This window comes from Uloborus diversus, chromosome 1, assembly GCF_026930045.1.
Source record: "Uloborus diversus isolate 005 chromosome 1, Udiv.v.3.1, whole genome shotgun sequence".
Lineage (NCBI taxonomy): Eukaryota > Metazoa > Arthropoda > Arachnida > Araneae > Uloboridae > Uloborus > Uloborus diversus.
The window spans coordinates 16,054,897-16,071,135 of NC_072731.1; the positions used below are offsets into that span (position 1 = coordinate 16,054,897).

A 16,239-nucleotide genomic window follows, 5' to 3' on the forward strand; every position below is an offset into this window, starting at 1 on the left:
AAGCAGAATAAAAGACGTAACACTACGTATGAGTGTAAAATGCTCAATGCGCATTTATCCGTGCTTTGAAAATTTTCATGCGGCTTTAAAATAGTAATTGTTACAATATTCTTCAGGTATTTTATAATATTAAGCACAAATATTTTTTCTGTTTTGTAGAAAATATATTATTTAATTTTGGTACTTTTAGTTATTGTAAAAAACAATATTTTGCATTTTTATTGTTAAATATCAATTATTTTCATCCAATTTTTTGTTATAATTGAAATTTTGATATATTTTATCATATATTAAAAAATGGTTTCATTTCTGCTTAAAGTATACATTTTATCCATTATTATGTATGTATACTTTCCGAAATTGCGTATTAGACTTAGCGGGAGAAATTGCTCTGGCCTGTGCGCACAGGTCGGGGCAAGCTGTTACACGCAGGTCCGCGTGTAACAGTTGCCGTCCTAAGGGAGCGCTATCTTCTTTGGACTGCCGTCCCGAACGGGTTAATTCAAATAAATTAAATCTGAAGTTTGATTTTGACTTTTTTTTAAGTATGACCACCCAACCCAAAGAAACAAGTTCATACTTCACTAGAATTCCACTAATTCTTTCTTCCCTTTGTTCTCACCATGAAATAAATCTTCCTTTTATGTTTTTACTCTACTTTTAATTCACATAAATATTATCACAGTCGCCTTATACAAAAAGTATGAATTATATTTTGATGAAATGATTTATTTGCCTGTCTGATATTTACTGTGGTATTGTTTTCAAGGAACCTTTGTGATATAAAACAGAATGGTAAACTCAACTCAGAGCAGTTTGCACTTGCAATGTATTTAATCCAGCAGAAAATCCAAGGACTTGAAATTCCAACAACACTTTTTCCTGAAATGATTCCCCCAACACTGAGGCCTAAACCGTCAAATGATATTTCTCAGGTAATTTTATTTTCATATCGCCTGAAAAGCAAAATGTAGAATATCAGACAAAATTTTGATTAAAATTATTCATTTTTTTTTAGATCTAGAACTTAAATTATTTGAGGACATAAAATTTATTTTGATAAATCAGAGGAAAATGTAAAAATATCATAACTAGGATACATTCATGATGAAATAAAATCACCTTTTGATTTTAATGTTGAACACAATTTTTTCAAATGCATGCAAGGCAAAGTAAATGGGGCAAAGTGAAATATTTAATTTTGTTTACTTATTCATTTATTGAATCACTTACTTATTCAATTATTAATAAATTCATTTATGTTCTTCATTTATTAATTCACTTAAAAATAAATTTCATTCAAATATGAGTGTTTTTCCAAAGTTCAATAAGTTCTTCAATAAATGAAATCTTGCAAAAATAATTGAAATAAACCGATATATTTAAGTGTTGTAAAGTTTGTTTTTATACTCTCCACCACCAATTGTAAAGCCTTTTCACTCCCCCCTCCCAATTCATTTAAATAAATATTTATTTATTTATTTTGCAGGATATTCCTTTATCCATTGCAACTGATCTTGACTCTTCTGGAAGTAAAGAATTAGACATGATCGGCAGTGAAATCAAAGAACTTCATGTGTAACTATTGTATTGCTTAGTATTGAATCGTATTGCTGTTTTCTTTTTTTAAATTATATGACAATTTATTTTCTTCCAAAATCTAGAGAAAAAATGAGTTTAGAAAAAGATCTTGCTCAGAAAGAGGCTGATGTGAAAATAAAAAATGGTGAGCTGAAGAATTTACAAAATGAACTTGATGCCTTAGAAACAATGTTGAAACAACTTGAAATTCAGAAAGGAGAGGCTCGAAAAAGGTTGAATGACTTAGACAAGCAGGTAGTTTCAACCGAGTTTTTAAATTTTAGAAAAGATCAACTGTAAAATTACTGTAAAAATCACTGCCCCACTGTAAAATCATTGCCTCACATTCCTCTACATATTTTAAATCTCTATCTATAAATAATCTTTGAACATATTTTATGTTTCAATATGATTTGTACAATTCTACCCTACAGTTCAGTTGGAAATATATTTACTATTGCACTGAATTGTTAATCATTTTGCATTTTACCTACTGTATCTTATTTTTAATTTTTGTATTATGCACCGAGAAAGTGAAAACTATTACAAAATTTATTATACTTGTCAACTAATACAAATTTTGCATAAAATGAATGCATTTAACCTGTTTATGTTTTAACACCCCAGCCTCGATTTTTTTTCACACTTTGAAATCTGACGGCATCCTCATTTTTATAAAACTTGTCCGCTTTTGTTTACTGTGTTCTTCTACCTCTTAAACATTAATAATATTGTATTTACCATTATTCTAAACTCTTCTCGTATTTTATATTCTGCAATAGAAAATTTGCACACTCGTCATTTTGCCACACTCACTGGAAAATTTCAATCCAGTTGGTTCAAGCCAATAATACCTCTCTTAAAAATTATCATTCATTTTCATTGTTTCTCTTTGGGTAATGAAGACTTTTGAAAATATAATTATTCTAAAAAATTGATTAAGAATGCTTAGGATAGCAATAAAAATCAATGAATTTTTTGAAAAAAGTCAATAAATTGCGAATCACTCAAATTTAGAAATTTCCTCTTTAATTTTAGCTAGTCTTTCTTAAAATTTTGGCAGTCATGTATGTCAATTTAACTATGAAATATCCATAGTCAACATTTTCAAAGTAAATTCACGGAAGCCACTAGTTTCTTTACCTATTTTTGTCACTCTGCCCCATTTGGTAAACTGTTATAGGAGAATAAAACATCAGTATTTTGCTTTTACTGTTTTTTATTACTTTTTCTTGCATTAAAATTTTGAATGTCAATAATGATAACTAAGGTTTTGTAACATCCATTGATATTTTTAAATCTGAATTATTAAGATCAAAGGCGTAGCGTGACCAAACATTTGGGGAGGGGGGGGGGCACCAGGGCTTTCACAAGAAAAGTGTCCCCCCCCCCAGGTTTTCAAAAATTGAGTCGCCAATTTTGTGATTTAAATTTAAAAAAACAGAAAGGAATTCTTAGTGATCTTAAGAAAATGGAATAGAAATAATAAGTGAACAAATAGAACAAAGGTGTTTCAAAAAGCGGTCTTTTTTGGAAAAATTTTGAAAGCAAATGCAATTTTCGAGTATTATTTAGGAACATCCAAGGTTCTGCATTATGATTTACCTAACTGTGGGCCGCTGAAACGAATGTTTTGAACATTTTTTTAACCAAGCTTCAGCCAAAAAAAAAAAATGAATTGGTGTGTAAACATAACCTCATAGGGTCCACTGACATAATTACATTTCTGTCCTTTGTTTTCTTTTGCCTTTTTGTAATAAAAATATTGTGGAAAATGCAGTTAAGTGCAGAAAAATATATGTGCCGCCAAAATATGTTTTAAATAGAGAAAAAGTTGAAACTGAGTAAGCGAGATTTTAAAAATATCATGACTAGTCACACCAGTAGTTCTAAGTACTTAAATATAAAAAGCGAAAAAAAAAACAAGAATTTTACAGAGATATTCAGGAGGCATAACATTCAAAACAAAAGAAAGTGAAAAGGTATCGCTGAAAAGATCTACATCAGTTCTAAATCTTGAAAGATTTTTTGACAAGGGCCGCAAATGCTTGTATTTCAAACAAATAAAAATATACAAGGCTGCAGATTGAAAATTTCATCATGGAAAAACCAAAGCAGTCAAATAATTTTGGAAAAGAAAAACTGATAGAAAGTTTTTCAGAACATTTTTATCAATAATTTAATTAAATAAAAAAGAGACATTGCCAAAAAAAGAGGAGGGAGAGAGGTCCTGAACTCTATCCCTTCTCATGCTATCAAACCTAGCCTAGAAGAGCAATTTTGAAACTTTGACTTTGAAAAAGTCTCAACTCCCCGTCTTCTCCAATCACCATCAAAGATGGTCTAGGATTGTTTTTTTTTTTTTTAACTACGCTCACCATCGTTCTTTCAAACATAAGGCGTCTTGCTGTCCAGTATAACAATGAAGTGACTTCATAAGGTGTTAGGGTCTGGAAGTCATCACAATTATGAATATCATGAAGAGAGGAACATCTATAAAGATGCTGCGCTATCATTGGAGAAGTTCACTCACAGAGCACACAGAGAGGTGAATCTGCCAGGTTGATTTTATATAAATGGGCCTGTAGATAGTCATGTCCAGTAATGGTTCGGAAAGAGGCAACTCCCAGGGCTTTAGGAAGGAGAGAAAGGCGCGTACGCTGTTCATCATCCAGAAGGCAAGCCCAGGGCTTTCCGTCAGCTTTATTCCTCAGGGCAGAAACTGTAGCATGTTGGATTTTGCTTGCGAGGAGTCGCTTAGCGTTTCTAAGTGGAACCGGGTGATAAGGTGGATGCAGGGACGCAGCCTCTTTAGCCAAGATGTCCGCTCGTTCATTTCCATAGATGCTACAATGGCCTGGGATCCACTGGAAGACAACCTCTCTTCCGGAACGCAAAAGAGAATAAATGGATTTTTTAGACTCAAGCTCAAGTTCTGAAGGATATAGATTGTAATCAGTAATGGTCTGAATCGCAGCCTGAGAATCAACAAAGAGAACAATATTTTGTTCAGCCGGTTCTCCAATAGATCTGATGGCCATAAAAATTGCATTCATTTCTCCATCGAAGTTATCCGCCCAAGTGTCGAGAGGCTCCTGAAGACGAAAATGTTTGGAGTAGGCACCGGCACCTGCTCTACCAGCTTCTACCAGCTGAAGGAGTGGCCGATCCATCAGTATAAATCCTAAACCAATCCTGATCAGGGTACCTCTCGTGTATTGTGGCCAAAGCAATAGAGTACATCTTAGTCTGATGAGAATCTGATTTCTTGACAGTCCGTACCAGATCAAACCTAGCTGCAGCATATCTCAGAAGGCCAGTATAAGAAGATAGTCTATAGATGCCAAGTCTGGAGTTGGAGACCTCAAAGGCCTCTGCAAGTTTTTGGCACTCAAAAAGAAAAGAATGTTGAGATTTTAGTCTAGTATGTGGAAGAATATAATCAGGCCAGAAATGCTCTTTTCTCAATAATCTTTCAGCAAGAGAAAGGGAAGCCTTGATTTGTCTGTCAGTTAAATTAAAAGTTTTTGTCTGTAGCTGCATAGCAGGAATAGGGGTGGACACCGCAGCACCAGTGATGAGTCTTAGTGCTTAATTTTGAACGAGGTCGAGTTTTGAAAGTGTGCTGTCAGAGGCAGTAATAAGGACGTCTGAGCCATAATCCAATACAGGCTTAATGTAAGATGTAAAGGTGGATGTAAGAACACTTTGAGAAGAACCCCACTTTATTCCAGCAAGAGGTTTCAATAGGCAAAGGCGATCCACCACTCTGTCAGTCACTTGTTCAATGTACTTATTCCAAGTTAGTCTGGTATCAAGAGTTATGCCTAGGTGGGTAGCACAATCAGTCCGAGTTAATGCACTGTTTTTGTACACCAGGTCAACAGTAAACGTTTTGGGACTAAGTGTAAAGAGTTCGAAATTTGTCTTTTCCTGGTTTACCTTGAACTCATTGTCCAGGTTCCAGGTTGTCAGAGCTTCTAAAGCCAAATTTAGTGTTTTCTCCAACATAGAGATGTCAGAGCCAGTGGACCAGATAACAAGATCATCAGCATACAACAGCGACTCAGTCTCTGGAACACTATTTTTAACAAAACTCAAAAGGTCATTTACCATGATGTTAAAAAGGACAGGACTCAAAACTGAGCCCTGAGGGAGGCCCTGCCTGGTTTGACCAAAACCTGAATGAGAGTTACCGTATTTCGCGTTAAAGGATCTATGTGAAAGAAAGTCCTTAATCCATGTGAAAGAAAGTCCTTAATCCATTTAAAAAGATTTCCATGCACTTTCATATGAAGCAGCTTCTTAAGTAGCTTTTTCCTCCAAATATGGTTGAACGCCGACTTAAAATCGACGAAGACGGCAAGAGTACTTTGTTTCCTCTGAAAATCATCCTTTATATGTTACATAAGTCGAACAATTTGTTCAGTCGTATTATATCCTCGTCTAAAATCAGCCTGTCTCTCAGAGATATGGCCACTGTGGTCCAAAAAGTACTGAAGTCGATCAACGATCATTCTTTCGGTTAATTTACTAAGGATGCAGGTCAAGGAAATGGGCCTAAAATTCTGTATGTCAGTCGGGTCTTTTCTAGGTTTTAAGATAGGTATAACATCAGCCTTTCTCCAGAGGCTTGGAAAAGTGCCGCCCCATGTTTTATTTATAAAATTTAAAACTGTTTAGCTTTAAGGCCAAGCTCCAAGACAAATTCAGGGAGGATGCCATCAGGACCAGCACTTTTTCCTCTTGACATGCAATTTAGTTCTCTTTTAAATTCCAAAAAAGTAAAAGGCGAAGAGAAAAGGCTCTTCCAGTGTCTAGTCTATGAATTGTGTGTGAATCTTATGTCTAGAATTGTGTAAGAACTTCGATTTCAAGAAGCATCTAGGAGTGCGCCCCTACCCAAACTCTCGAAAAACAACCCTGCCCCATCCATTAACACCGTCTAAAATTCTATTTTTAGAATTTTGAGTAAATTCAGAAGGTTTCAGAGCCTTTCCTATCTCTAATATAACCGATGCCTGTCTAAAATTTTGCATTTATGGCTTAGATTCTGATAGTATTTCTGGGAAGAATCCCCGAATATACCCTAATAATATCACTGAACATCTTGTATATGATTCTTCTAGCCTGTTTTTCTGTTGCTACACGAGATCTTACTTATTCTTTTATCAAATTCCAAGATTTACTCCTCATTTAAAAGCTTATCGTGCCTGCTAATGACAAAAAATTAATCCAAGATCTAAATATTACCTTCTTTTTTTTTTTTTTTTGTCAAAAAAAATGTTCTTTTTCTTTTTTATTGCACATTACTTCACAGCCAAGAGCAAAGACACATTGACTCGATTGGATAAAGCATCGTGCTAATAAGGGTAAGGGCTGGCTGCTTGAGGGAATCTGGGTCGGAATATATTGTTTTAATGGGTTTTTTTTCAGCAGAATTCTTATCCAAGTTTCCATTGATATGCAAAATCATACTCATGGCAGAATTCTAAGCAGCAGATCTGTTGTTGTTAAAATCAGGAAACAAAACATTGATTTTAACTCTGTCTATCTTTAACTTTTATAATATTTTAACAAAGTAGAAGCGTTAGTTTCAACTTATTTTACTATACCTTGGTTTGGTCTATAGCATATCATGGTTACATTGAAATCAGAAAATTCTTCCTTTGAGTGCAAATGCTTCATGTGGATCAGCAAGTCATTGCGTTTTTGGAATTTCAATATCAGAAAATTTCACAGACAGGCCTCGAGCCTCTCCTTACACTAACATTATCAAAGATGATCTAAAACCGCATTTTAACAACTAACTTCAAATATTTTATGGGGGAGCATCCTCCCTTCCCCCCTAGTGTCAACATCATTTAAAATAGCCTTAAATTTCTTTTAAGGGTTTGAAATTCTATTAATTACCGGGGTAAAGCTTCCGAAAACTCCTTCTAGCATTATTGAAAGTCGAATAAAATTGTTTCTGGATCACCAATTTTGAAAAATCGTTGGTCCTCAGGACAATATCAAACATGGTCCACAATTGCATATTTTAAATTGTTTATTTTTGAAATATTTCTAGGAGTGACCCCTGGTTCTTTTCTCCCCTAAACATCTTTTAGGATTGTCTAAAACTTTTTGAACTACAATTTTGAAAAAATTTCGTTTGAGAACCCACAAAGCCCAAAGATAAATAAATGATAGCGATATCGACTATAATAGTTAAGACTTTACAATTATCATTTCCAATATAAACCTATTTTTGCATCTTTTGTTTAAAATGTGTTTTTACATGTTCATTTTCATACAATCATGACAAAATTGTTAATGTATGCTTAGTTTTTTTTATTATATATAAGCTAACTGCAGCAATTTTTCTGCACTGAATTTGCTTTTCGACTAATATATTATTTGCTTGATGTGTTTTTATTTGCATAATAAAAATTTAGTTTTATTTTATTATTTTGCATGAATTAGAAAAATTCTCTAGACCTTAATCTTTGTGATTTGCTGGCTCAAACTGAAGATGAAGTTAATCAGGTAGAACAAAAGGCATTTTTTGATTAATTTTTGAATGTTATTCATGTACGTTATGATATTACAATTAATTGGATTGTTTTTTGCACTTAAAATTTTTTCTTAATATTTGCAATTTGTATAATTTTGCTCTCTGTCTTTAATATAGTAATGGGTATGAATTTAAATTTTGCTTTTATATATTTTGTATGTTTATTTTTAGTTTTATCATTAACTGGCTCTCTTTTTTTTCTCCCTAAGTAAATCAGAGCAAAAGCAATGTCTTATTTGCTTCTTTTTGAAGTAACCTTCATTCTTTAGCTTCATTCATGAGGCACTTTTATACCTAGTGGCATACCTAGGGGTTGGCGGTAGTGGCTCTTGCCAGGCGCGCAAGAGCAAGAGGGGCGGCAATTCGCAATCATTATTTTGACAAAATATTTTTCTTTTAAAGTAAGATACTAAAATGATTTCTTTGTGGAAAAATTAGAGTAGAACTAAAAGTGAAGGAAAAACAATCCTTCATGCAAAAAAATTTTAAAGAAAAAGTAATAAATAGAGCAACATTTTTGCATAAACGACAAATTCTCTCTGTCGCCTTGATATTTCTACCCAGTAGTAGAGTATCTGGAAGGGATCAGTGACGACTATTTGACTTTTTGCCCCGAATGATCCCTCTTTTTCCAGAAGGGGGTGGCATTTTATATCTCAATGGGAAAAGAACTATTTTGAAACATTTTTCAAATAAGGTATAATACATTATCTATTGCAGTTTAAAAGGTTAGAAAACTCCTCTCATAAATATTACCAAAGATTGTCTGAAACAATTGCATTTGAAAATGTCAGCTTCAAAATTTTTCCAAGGGAGCGTCTTCAACTCTTTCACCAGCAACATTCAAGATTGTCTTAAATTTTGGTTTCAATTTTGAAAATTTTGACAGGGAGAACCTCCAATAACTCCAATTAATATCATAGAAGTCAGGTAAATTCATTTTTTTGGAGCTTCAATTTCTAAAAGTTTCCAGAACGAGCCTCAAAATGAGTTTGGGGGGAAAAAAGGGATCACCCTCCCTCCTCTCATACAGTCATCAGGGATGAGATTTTTCCGACTTTTTCTGTTGGCTTTTAAAACCTTTCCTCTTTTTCCTCTTTTTTTGCTTCTTTCAGGCCTTATTTTTCTCAAAAATCCCCCCCCCCCCAAAAAAAAAATACGATTTTTAAAAACTTCTGGCCCTTGATTTTTTTCATTCTTTAAATTCCCCCCCCCCCCCCTCGAATCTTCATCCCCTGCGATATCTGCCAAAAACGTATGTTTTGGAGTTGCTCTGACGACTTCAAACATGTGCTGCGCTGAAAGTTGCATGCCTTGCTTGAGATTTCAATCTTTTTGCATCCTTCTAGTATTTTAATTATTTTTAATGTTGGGTGGTTTTTTACTATATGCTACCTTATATCTGCTTATTTTATTCATCATTTCAATATTTTTATTTTTTTAATTTTTTTAGAAAAAATGCAGAAGTCAATCAAAAGACGTGGCTTAGCACCCACAGTCTTGAATTTGTTGAAACTTTGCATGGTTACTTGATTTGTGTACTTATGAAAGTGTAAAAAATATTTATGGTGAATCTCAAATGGTTTAGGCTTTACAGCCTATTAAAAGTTTTGAGATTTCATAATTAAATGAGGCAGCTGCAGGTTGTTCTTTTGATTCCAAAATCGTATTAGGAAGTTTTTAAAAACAAATTTTGGGTTCCAATGCAAGCAAAAAGATAACTAATTATTTATGTACAAATATATTAATTTTCAATGCTTACTATGAAAAGTATGTTCTAGCACATAAAGAAATATTAGATTTGTCTCTCTGTTGTAAATTTTTACTTTGCAAAGATACCTAATTTTAAAATTTATGTTCTCACTCGTTTAACACTATGAACAAATGTTTTTCATGAAAAAAAAAGGTATTTTTCTCTAAAAAATGTGAAAAGTTGACACTATTGTGTGATGCAGCCAAGATTGATCTCTGGCTCCCCTAACCCTTTGATCAAGGACTAAAGGGTTACAAATTGTTGCCTCTTTTTCAAAATGTAGATTTATTTAGAAATAAACACTCTTACAAGAAATGGTACAATGCAGCAAATTGTACAAAATTATTACTTATACTTATTTATATATGCATTACCTTTAAAACTGATAAATTAGCCATTTTTGTTGAATTTTTGAATATCATGGCTTCCAGGTTCTATTTTGATCCGGTTTTGTATATTATCCCTTTCACAAAATTGTTTTAGATATCATCCCGTTTACAAAATTTTTTTGGATTTCTTCCTTTTTTCTCTCTGACCACTCTCATCCCTGAGTCACTCACCAGTTTTTTGCCCTCGTGAGGCTCCATATGAAAGAGCCCCTAGTAAAATGTTGACTTTCCTTTCACATTATCTTCGAAAGTTTCTTTTTCTTTCTTTTCGTAAATGTACAAATTATGGTTATTGTATACATATTTTTATGGTGCACAACAATTTCAGAATTTTTGTCGAGAAAAAAAAAGTATTGTGCCTTTAGTTTAAGAACGAATACTATTGATGTTTTATAAGGAATTACTAATGTTATACCAGTTCAAAAATATTATTGTTTTTTTTTTGAACTGGTGTGTAAAAAGAAAAGAAAAGCTAGTTGTAAATTTTCCTGCTCACATATGAAAAGTGGTGTTGTGTTTTCAAAGTAGTTTTTCCTAGCGCTGTAAACAAATTTGTAAAGTGCGTTCTGGATAGGAATACAGAAAAAATCTTAGTAAAAAGCAGAAGGCAAGCAAATTAACATTTTGCCAGTAAAAACTGAAATGGAGCGCTTGTAACCTACTTATCACTATGTAGATACAGCTGTTGAATACAAGAAAGAGTTTTTTAACATTTCAAATTTTTCCTGTTAGGCAGTTTTGTTCAATTGAAATAGAAAAAAAATGCTTTAAGCTATAGATTTGTATGCAGTTAGTTTTAGCAATCGTCAATGCATTCTGCTTAAATGGAAAGTTAAACTTTCCTGATAAATTTCACATTACTTGTGTTGATTGTTTTGTGTTGTGCTGAATCCTTGTATGGATCTTTCAGATTGAATCCATGAAAAAGCAGAAAGAAGATCAAGAAGTTGAACTAGAGGTATTGTTTGAAGTATTTTTTGTACCTTAGAAATTATTTATTTTAAATTTATTTTCTTTCTAAGGTAGTGATAAAGTTTCAGTGTAACTCTTATAGGTACAAGAAAAAGAGTTAAATGAAAAGAGAAAAGAGTTAAGTGAATTGAGGCAAGAAGAAACTAAACTAGAAAGTCAAATTATTTCTGGAAAAACACAACTTGATGCCTTAACTAGTTCATTACAGAGTACTATTCTTCAAATTAGTCAGGTAAGTTTCTAGAAGTTCAATTAGAGGTTCCAAGTTTTTTTGTTTATATTTCAACTTGTAATGACTTGTCTCTGGCATTTCAGATGAAGATCAAAATAGACCAGATTCAAGAGCAGCATAGGCTTATGAATGAAGCAATCAAGGAAATGGATAATGCGATTTCATTTGGGGATTTTCGCTCTGTTTCAGATTTTACTTTGACTGGGTTTGCTCCCTTGGCTGATGCAGATGTTACTAACTTCTCTCCTACTGTAAGTCACAGCGGACAAAACTTTTTTCTGCTTCTAATTTTATTACAAATTAATTTAAAAACAGTTTTATGTGTATATTACTGGATTTTTTTTTTTTTTCAACTGGAGGCCTAACTTAGAATATGGTGTTCAAAAAGAAATATGAAACCATAACTTATTAGATTTTTGAAAAATAAGATTTTAGATTTTAAAATTAACACTGAACTGATTTATTCATTCATATTGTTTTTAAAATGCTTTTGAACTTGCCTGCAGCAAACTTATTAGAAAACATATTGTAAAATAAGTTGTAATTGCGCAAAATTGCAGATTAATGCATACACATCTATCAGGATTGTAAGGAAACCCGTTTTTAATGCAAAATAAGTGAGCTTAAGGGTGATAAGACATGTGACACAAGGCTTTTGTTGGGCATCTTTTCTTCCATAAGCTCACTTATTTTGCATTGTCCTTGTAATTCTTAAACTCATGAAAACAGTAATCTAATTTTGTGCAATTAAACATTGTTTTCTTATTTTATTCCTCAAGCACAAAGGTATATTTTCAATTTTAAGTCATAATTGTTTTTTCAAACCAATACATGTTTAAAACAGAAAATCAGTTACATTTGAAAATATTGTGTGGCATTTTTTATTCTTTTTTTCTATCTTAAATTTTCTGCATCGAATGTAACTATCGAATGAGGGTTATTTTGCATTGTACTGTAGCTGTTAAATTTACATATATATATTATTTATGCAGGAGAATGAACTGTATGTATATGATTCAAAGCCTTTGATCACATGGAGTTACAACTCTGAATGTTCTGATTACAAACCTCAGGTTTTGATATCTGAGAACTATTCTTTCAAATATACCAAAATCGATGAACTACTGGATATTTTTGCTACAGTATCTGTGAGTTTTTCAATATGCATCTCTTGGTTTTATCTGGTGCTTGACTGAGCATGTGCATAAATTGGTCACTTAAAGGAGGCATGACCCCCCTCTTTCTTTAAGTGAGCAAAGATATCCTAACACTTCCATACATTTCTGTTTTTATCTGATGATTTTATAACACCTTTAAGGAAACTTAACCACCTCTTTTGAAACGTTCAAATGTAGATATTACTCTCTTACTAATTTTGACTAACCCTAGGGGTCCACAAAAAATCAGAAATGGGTCCATGGGATAAGAAAGTTTGGGGAATCCTGCTCTAAAAGAATGTGAGAGCACTGCATGCACCTAATAGTTTTTCGTAATAGTTCATTTGGTTCTCATACGCATCCCCATACCAAAAAAAAAGAAGCAATGAATGAATTGTTACATGTGAATGAATTATTACATGTCTTTTTTTGCATGTAACAATTCTGTAATACATTTCCTCTTTAGCAATCAACGAGAATTTTTGATGGTATTAAAAAAAACTCTAAACAAAGTAGAAGCATCTTGATTCTGACATCAAACTTCATATTGGTTTAACGACCTTTTGTTGGGCATGATTTTTAGTTTCATCAATATACTTTACGTTGTCGGTGATTTGCGAGTATTTTTACATGCTATCTTTGCAGAAACTTAAGAAACTATCAAATTTGTTGGTATAAACACAAAGTAACAAGTTTAATATTTCAAAATATGATTTAAAAAAATTTTTAATAGGGAAACTAAAGCAAATTTATCTTTTTGCATTGATTACTTATTTTAAAATTTGGAGGTTTGAATTGACTTTGTTGCAACTTTTACTGAACAATTGAAGATACAGTGATCGCCGCTTATATGCATCATGTTTGTTCTAAACAGTTTTAATCCAATAAAGCGGCTGATTTAATAAAGCAAAATTAGAAATTATTTTCATTAAAATGTGAACTCTACATGCAATTTTAGAAAACTTGATTTTACTTTCAATTAAACAGGATCAAGTATCATTAGAATCATGTCATTTGTTTAAAATCTAGATGTTCAATTTTTAGTGGGGGAAAATATTTGGGGGAACTTGATCCCTTGGGACTTCGAGATATTGAGAGTTGACTGTATAGGGTAGACCGTGGAACGTTTATGCAGTGCCCTTTTCCCAAAATGGCGTTCCACGAAATACAGTTGACTGTATTCGTGGAATGCCCCTCCCCCACACACACGCAGCACTCTTTAAAAAAAAAACACATTATTTTTCATTGCCATCCCTGCATTTAGCAACCACTTTCTTCTAATTTTGAGTGATCGTTAATGCTATCAGTTTTAAAGCGTAGAGCACAGAATACGTAGAGCGTATACACCATATCTCTCTCCATCTCACCTTGTCTCCACATCTTCAAAAAATAATTTTATTAAAAGAAAGCAAAGAAAGGAAAAAGAGTAATGATGCACCACACTGTTGTGGTAAATGATTAGTTTATATTTTATTGATTCATTTAAGCGGTGTGTTTAATTCAAATAATTTTTAATGTTGTTAATCATAGATTTTATTTCTTTTTTTCGGCAATTTGATCCATTAAAGCGATTAAAGCAAGTTTTCAATCAAATTTAACAAGTGACGGTTTCAAGGAATAATGAAGGGAAGACCAAATTGCTGTAAATATGTTTTAAATAGTTTTTTTTTTTTTTTTGAAGTGCAGTTATGAAGCATTTATGTACGATACTAGCTGCATTGCCCGGCTTTGCAGGGTCTAATTCGAAAATAAAAGTGTGTCAAGTTATGCATGTTAAACAATCAATTTGAGGGAAAAAAAACTGTTGCAAAATTTCCCGTCAAAATAATCATTCTTAAAGAAAGAAACGGCAAATCAAAAATTCCCGAATAAATTAAATGCATCCCTCCCATAAATACAACTAAAATCCTTGATTATCTTCTGCTGGAAGTACCAAAAAAAAGGAAAGAAGATAAACTGCCAAATAATAATCAAAAGAGGCAATTTTTACTTCAAAACAAAAACAAACATTTAATTAATCATAGTCGAGAAAAAAAAAAGTTGCAAACTTCAGAATGGTTCTACTCATGCTAATTTAAAATGAGATTGCGCAAACGATAATTTTCCAATATGAAAATGCTGGGTGATTTTACAACAGTATTTTTTTTTTTTTTTTTTTTTTTGAAATTTGAAAGAAGAAAATGTACTCCAGGTGAATTTTTCACGTGCTTTCAAATGGTGCTAAAATCGAACTATTTGGACAATTATTTTGGGTTGAAAGAACCATTTATTGCCATTTTTGAACTCTGAAATTAAAATTCAAATGGTTGGGTACTTATTTGTCGCTCACCCCCCCCCCCCCCCCCCCCATTCCTTCTCTTTTGCCCAAGTACCTCCCAGCCAAATTTAGTCGAGATCTGACGCAGACTGTGCATTTGTATAGGGAACACACACATATATATTCTTTGTTTTATTTATATAGATTTCATGCTATAAAATGTCGTCTTTTTTTTACAGGCATGATGAATGCTTTTCTTCTTATAATTAAAACGAGAATTATTTTTAAATTTGTAGTTAAAATTACCTTCTGAAATTTTTACTTTAAATTTGCTGTCTTAAATCCTAGCTAGAAACATTTGAAAAAGAGTTCCTTTTAAGTTTCTTTTTATTTTTTGCATATATCTCTCTTGTATGCAACAATTTTGTAGTAACATTTCCAAAATCAATAAATAACAAGAAGTTCCGTCCAGAACTAAACAAGCATACTTTCCCATATACCAATATCAACTTTTTAGTATCTGATCAATGTTCTCAAAATTAGTTAAAATTAAAAATTACTTCAAACATACCTTTTAAGCATTTTAAATTCATTTCTAGAAATTAAATATGCCTTGCTCATCTGAAGAAATAGACGCATAAAAAATAAATGAACAAGCAAATAAAGTAGTAGCACCTTTCAAACAAAGCAGCCAATATATTTTTTTCCTTTAAAAAAAATAATAATCTTTAATCACTTTCAAAAAAAAAATGAAAAATAATAAACTGATTAAAATAAATACATAATGTCAAAAAAAAAAAAAGGACAAAATCATTTGTTTTTCCCCCTGTTGCCAAAAAAAAACTAAAAATGAATTAATGTACTTTTAAGATAAATAAAAAGCAACAAAATGTCAACTTAAAAAAATAATTTTCATCATGAAAAAAAAAATCATCTGTGTATATTTTTATATAGAAATATTAAGGACTCTGAATTTCTCCGCCTAACACTGAGTACATAAATTAAAACTTTAGCATGAAAATAAAAACAAATCATATCAACAATACTTATTTCAAAGTAAAAACCATAGCAGCAGAGTCGGAGTCAATCTAATTTTGGGGTAAAAGTGTCAGATTCAAGAGTCAAAGGTTTTTAATTCAAAGACTCAGAGTCAGAATTGGTCATTTCCCTTACAGCCCGCAACCCTGCCAATGTTGAGGGATTGGAATCAAACTTATTTTGAGATAAAGGAGTCAGAGTCAGTCATTTCCCCTCCGTGTCTAAATTTTTAGCAAAGCTACGGAGTCGGAGTTGAAGTCCTGAAATCAGAGTATGACTTTTAGTAACAGGAGTCTGAGTCAGG

The 16,239-nt window shown here is 32.3% G+C and overlaps 1 protein-coding gene across 1 annotated transcript in view; it reads left to right on the forward strand.

The window, feature by feature from the left end:
* Positions 1-16,239, forward strand: part of LOC129234306 (epidermal growth factor receptor substrate 15-like 1) — a 63,388-nt gene that overhangs the window by 29,155 nt on the left and 17,994 nt on the right. The window contains exons 11-17 of the mRNA XM_054868301.1: positions 770-935; positions 1,490-1,578; positions 1,665-1,836; positions 8,047-8,109; positions 11,190-11,237; positions 11,334-11,483; positions 11,567-11,734. Of these exons, the coding sequence (XP_054724276.1) occupies positions 770-935; positions 1,490-1,578; positions 1,665-1,836; positions 8,047-8,109; positions 11,190-11,237; positions 11,334-11,483; positions 11,567-11,734 (856 nt within the window). The remainder of the gene's footprint in view (positions 1-769; positions 936-1,489; positions 1,579-1,664; positions 1,837-8,046; positions 8,110-11,189; positions 11,238-11,333; positions 11,484-11,566; positions 11,735-16,239) is intronic.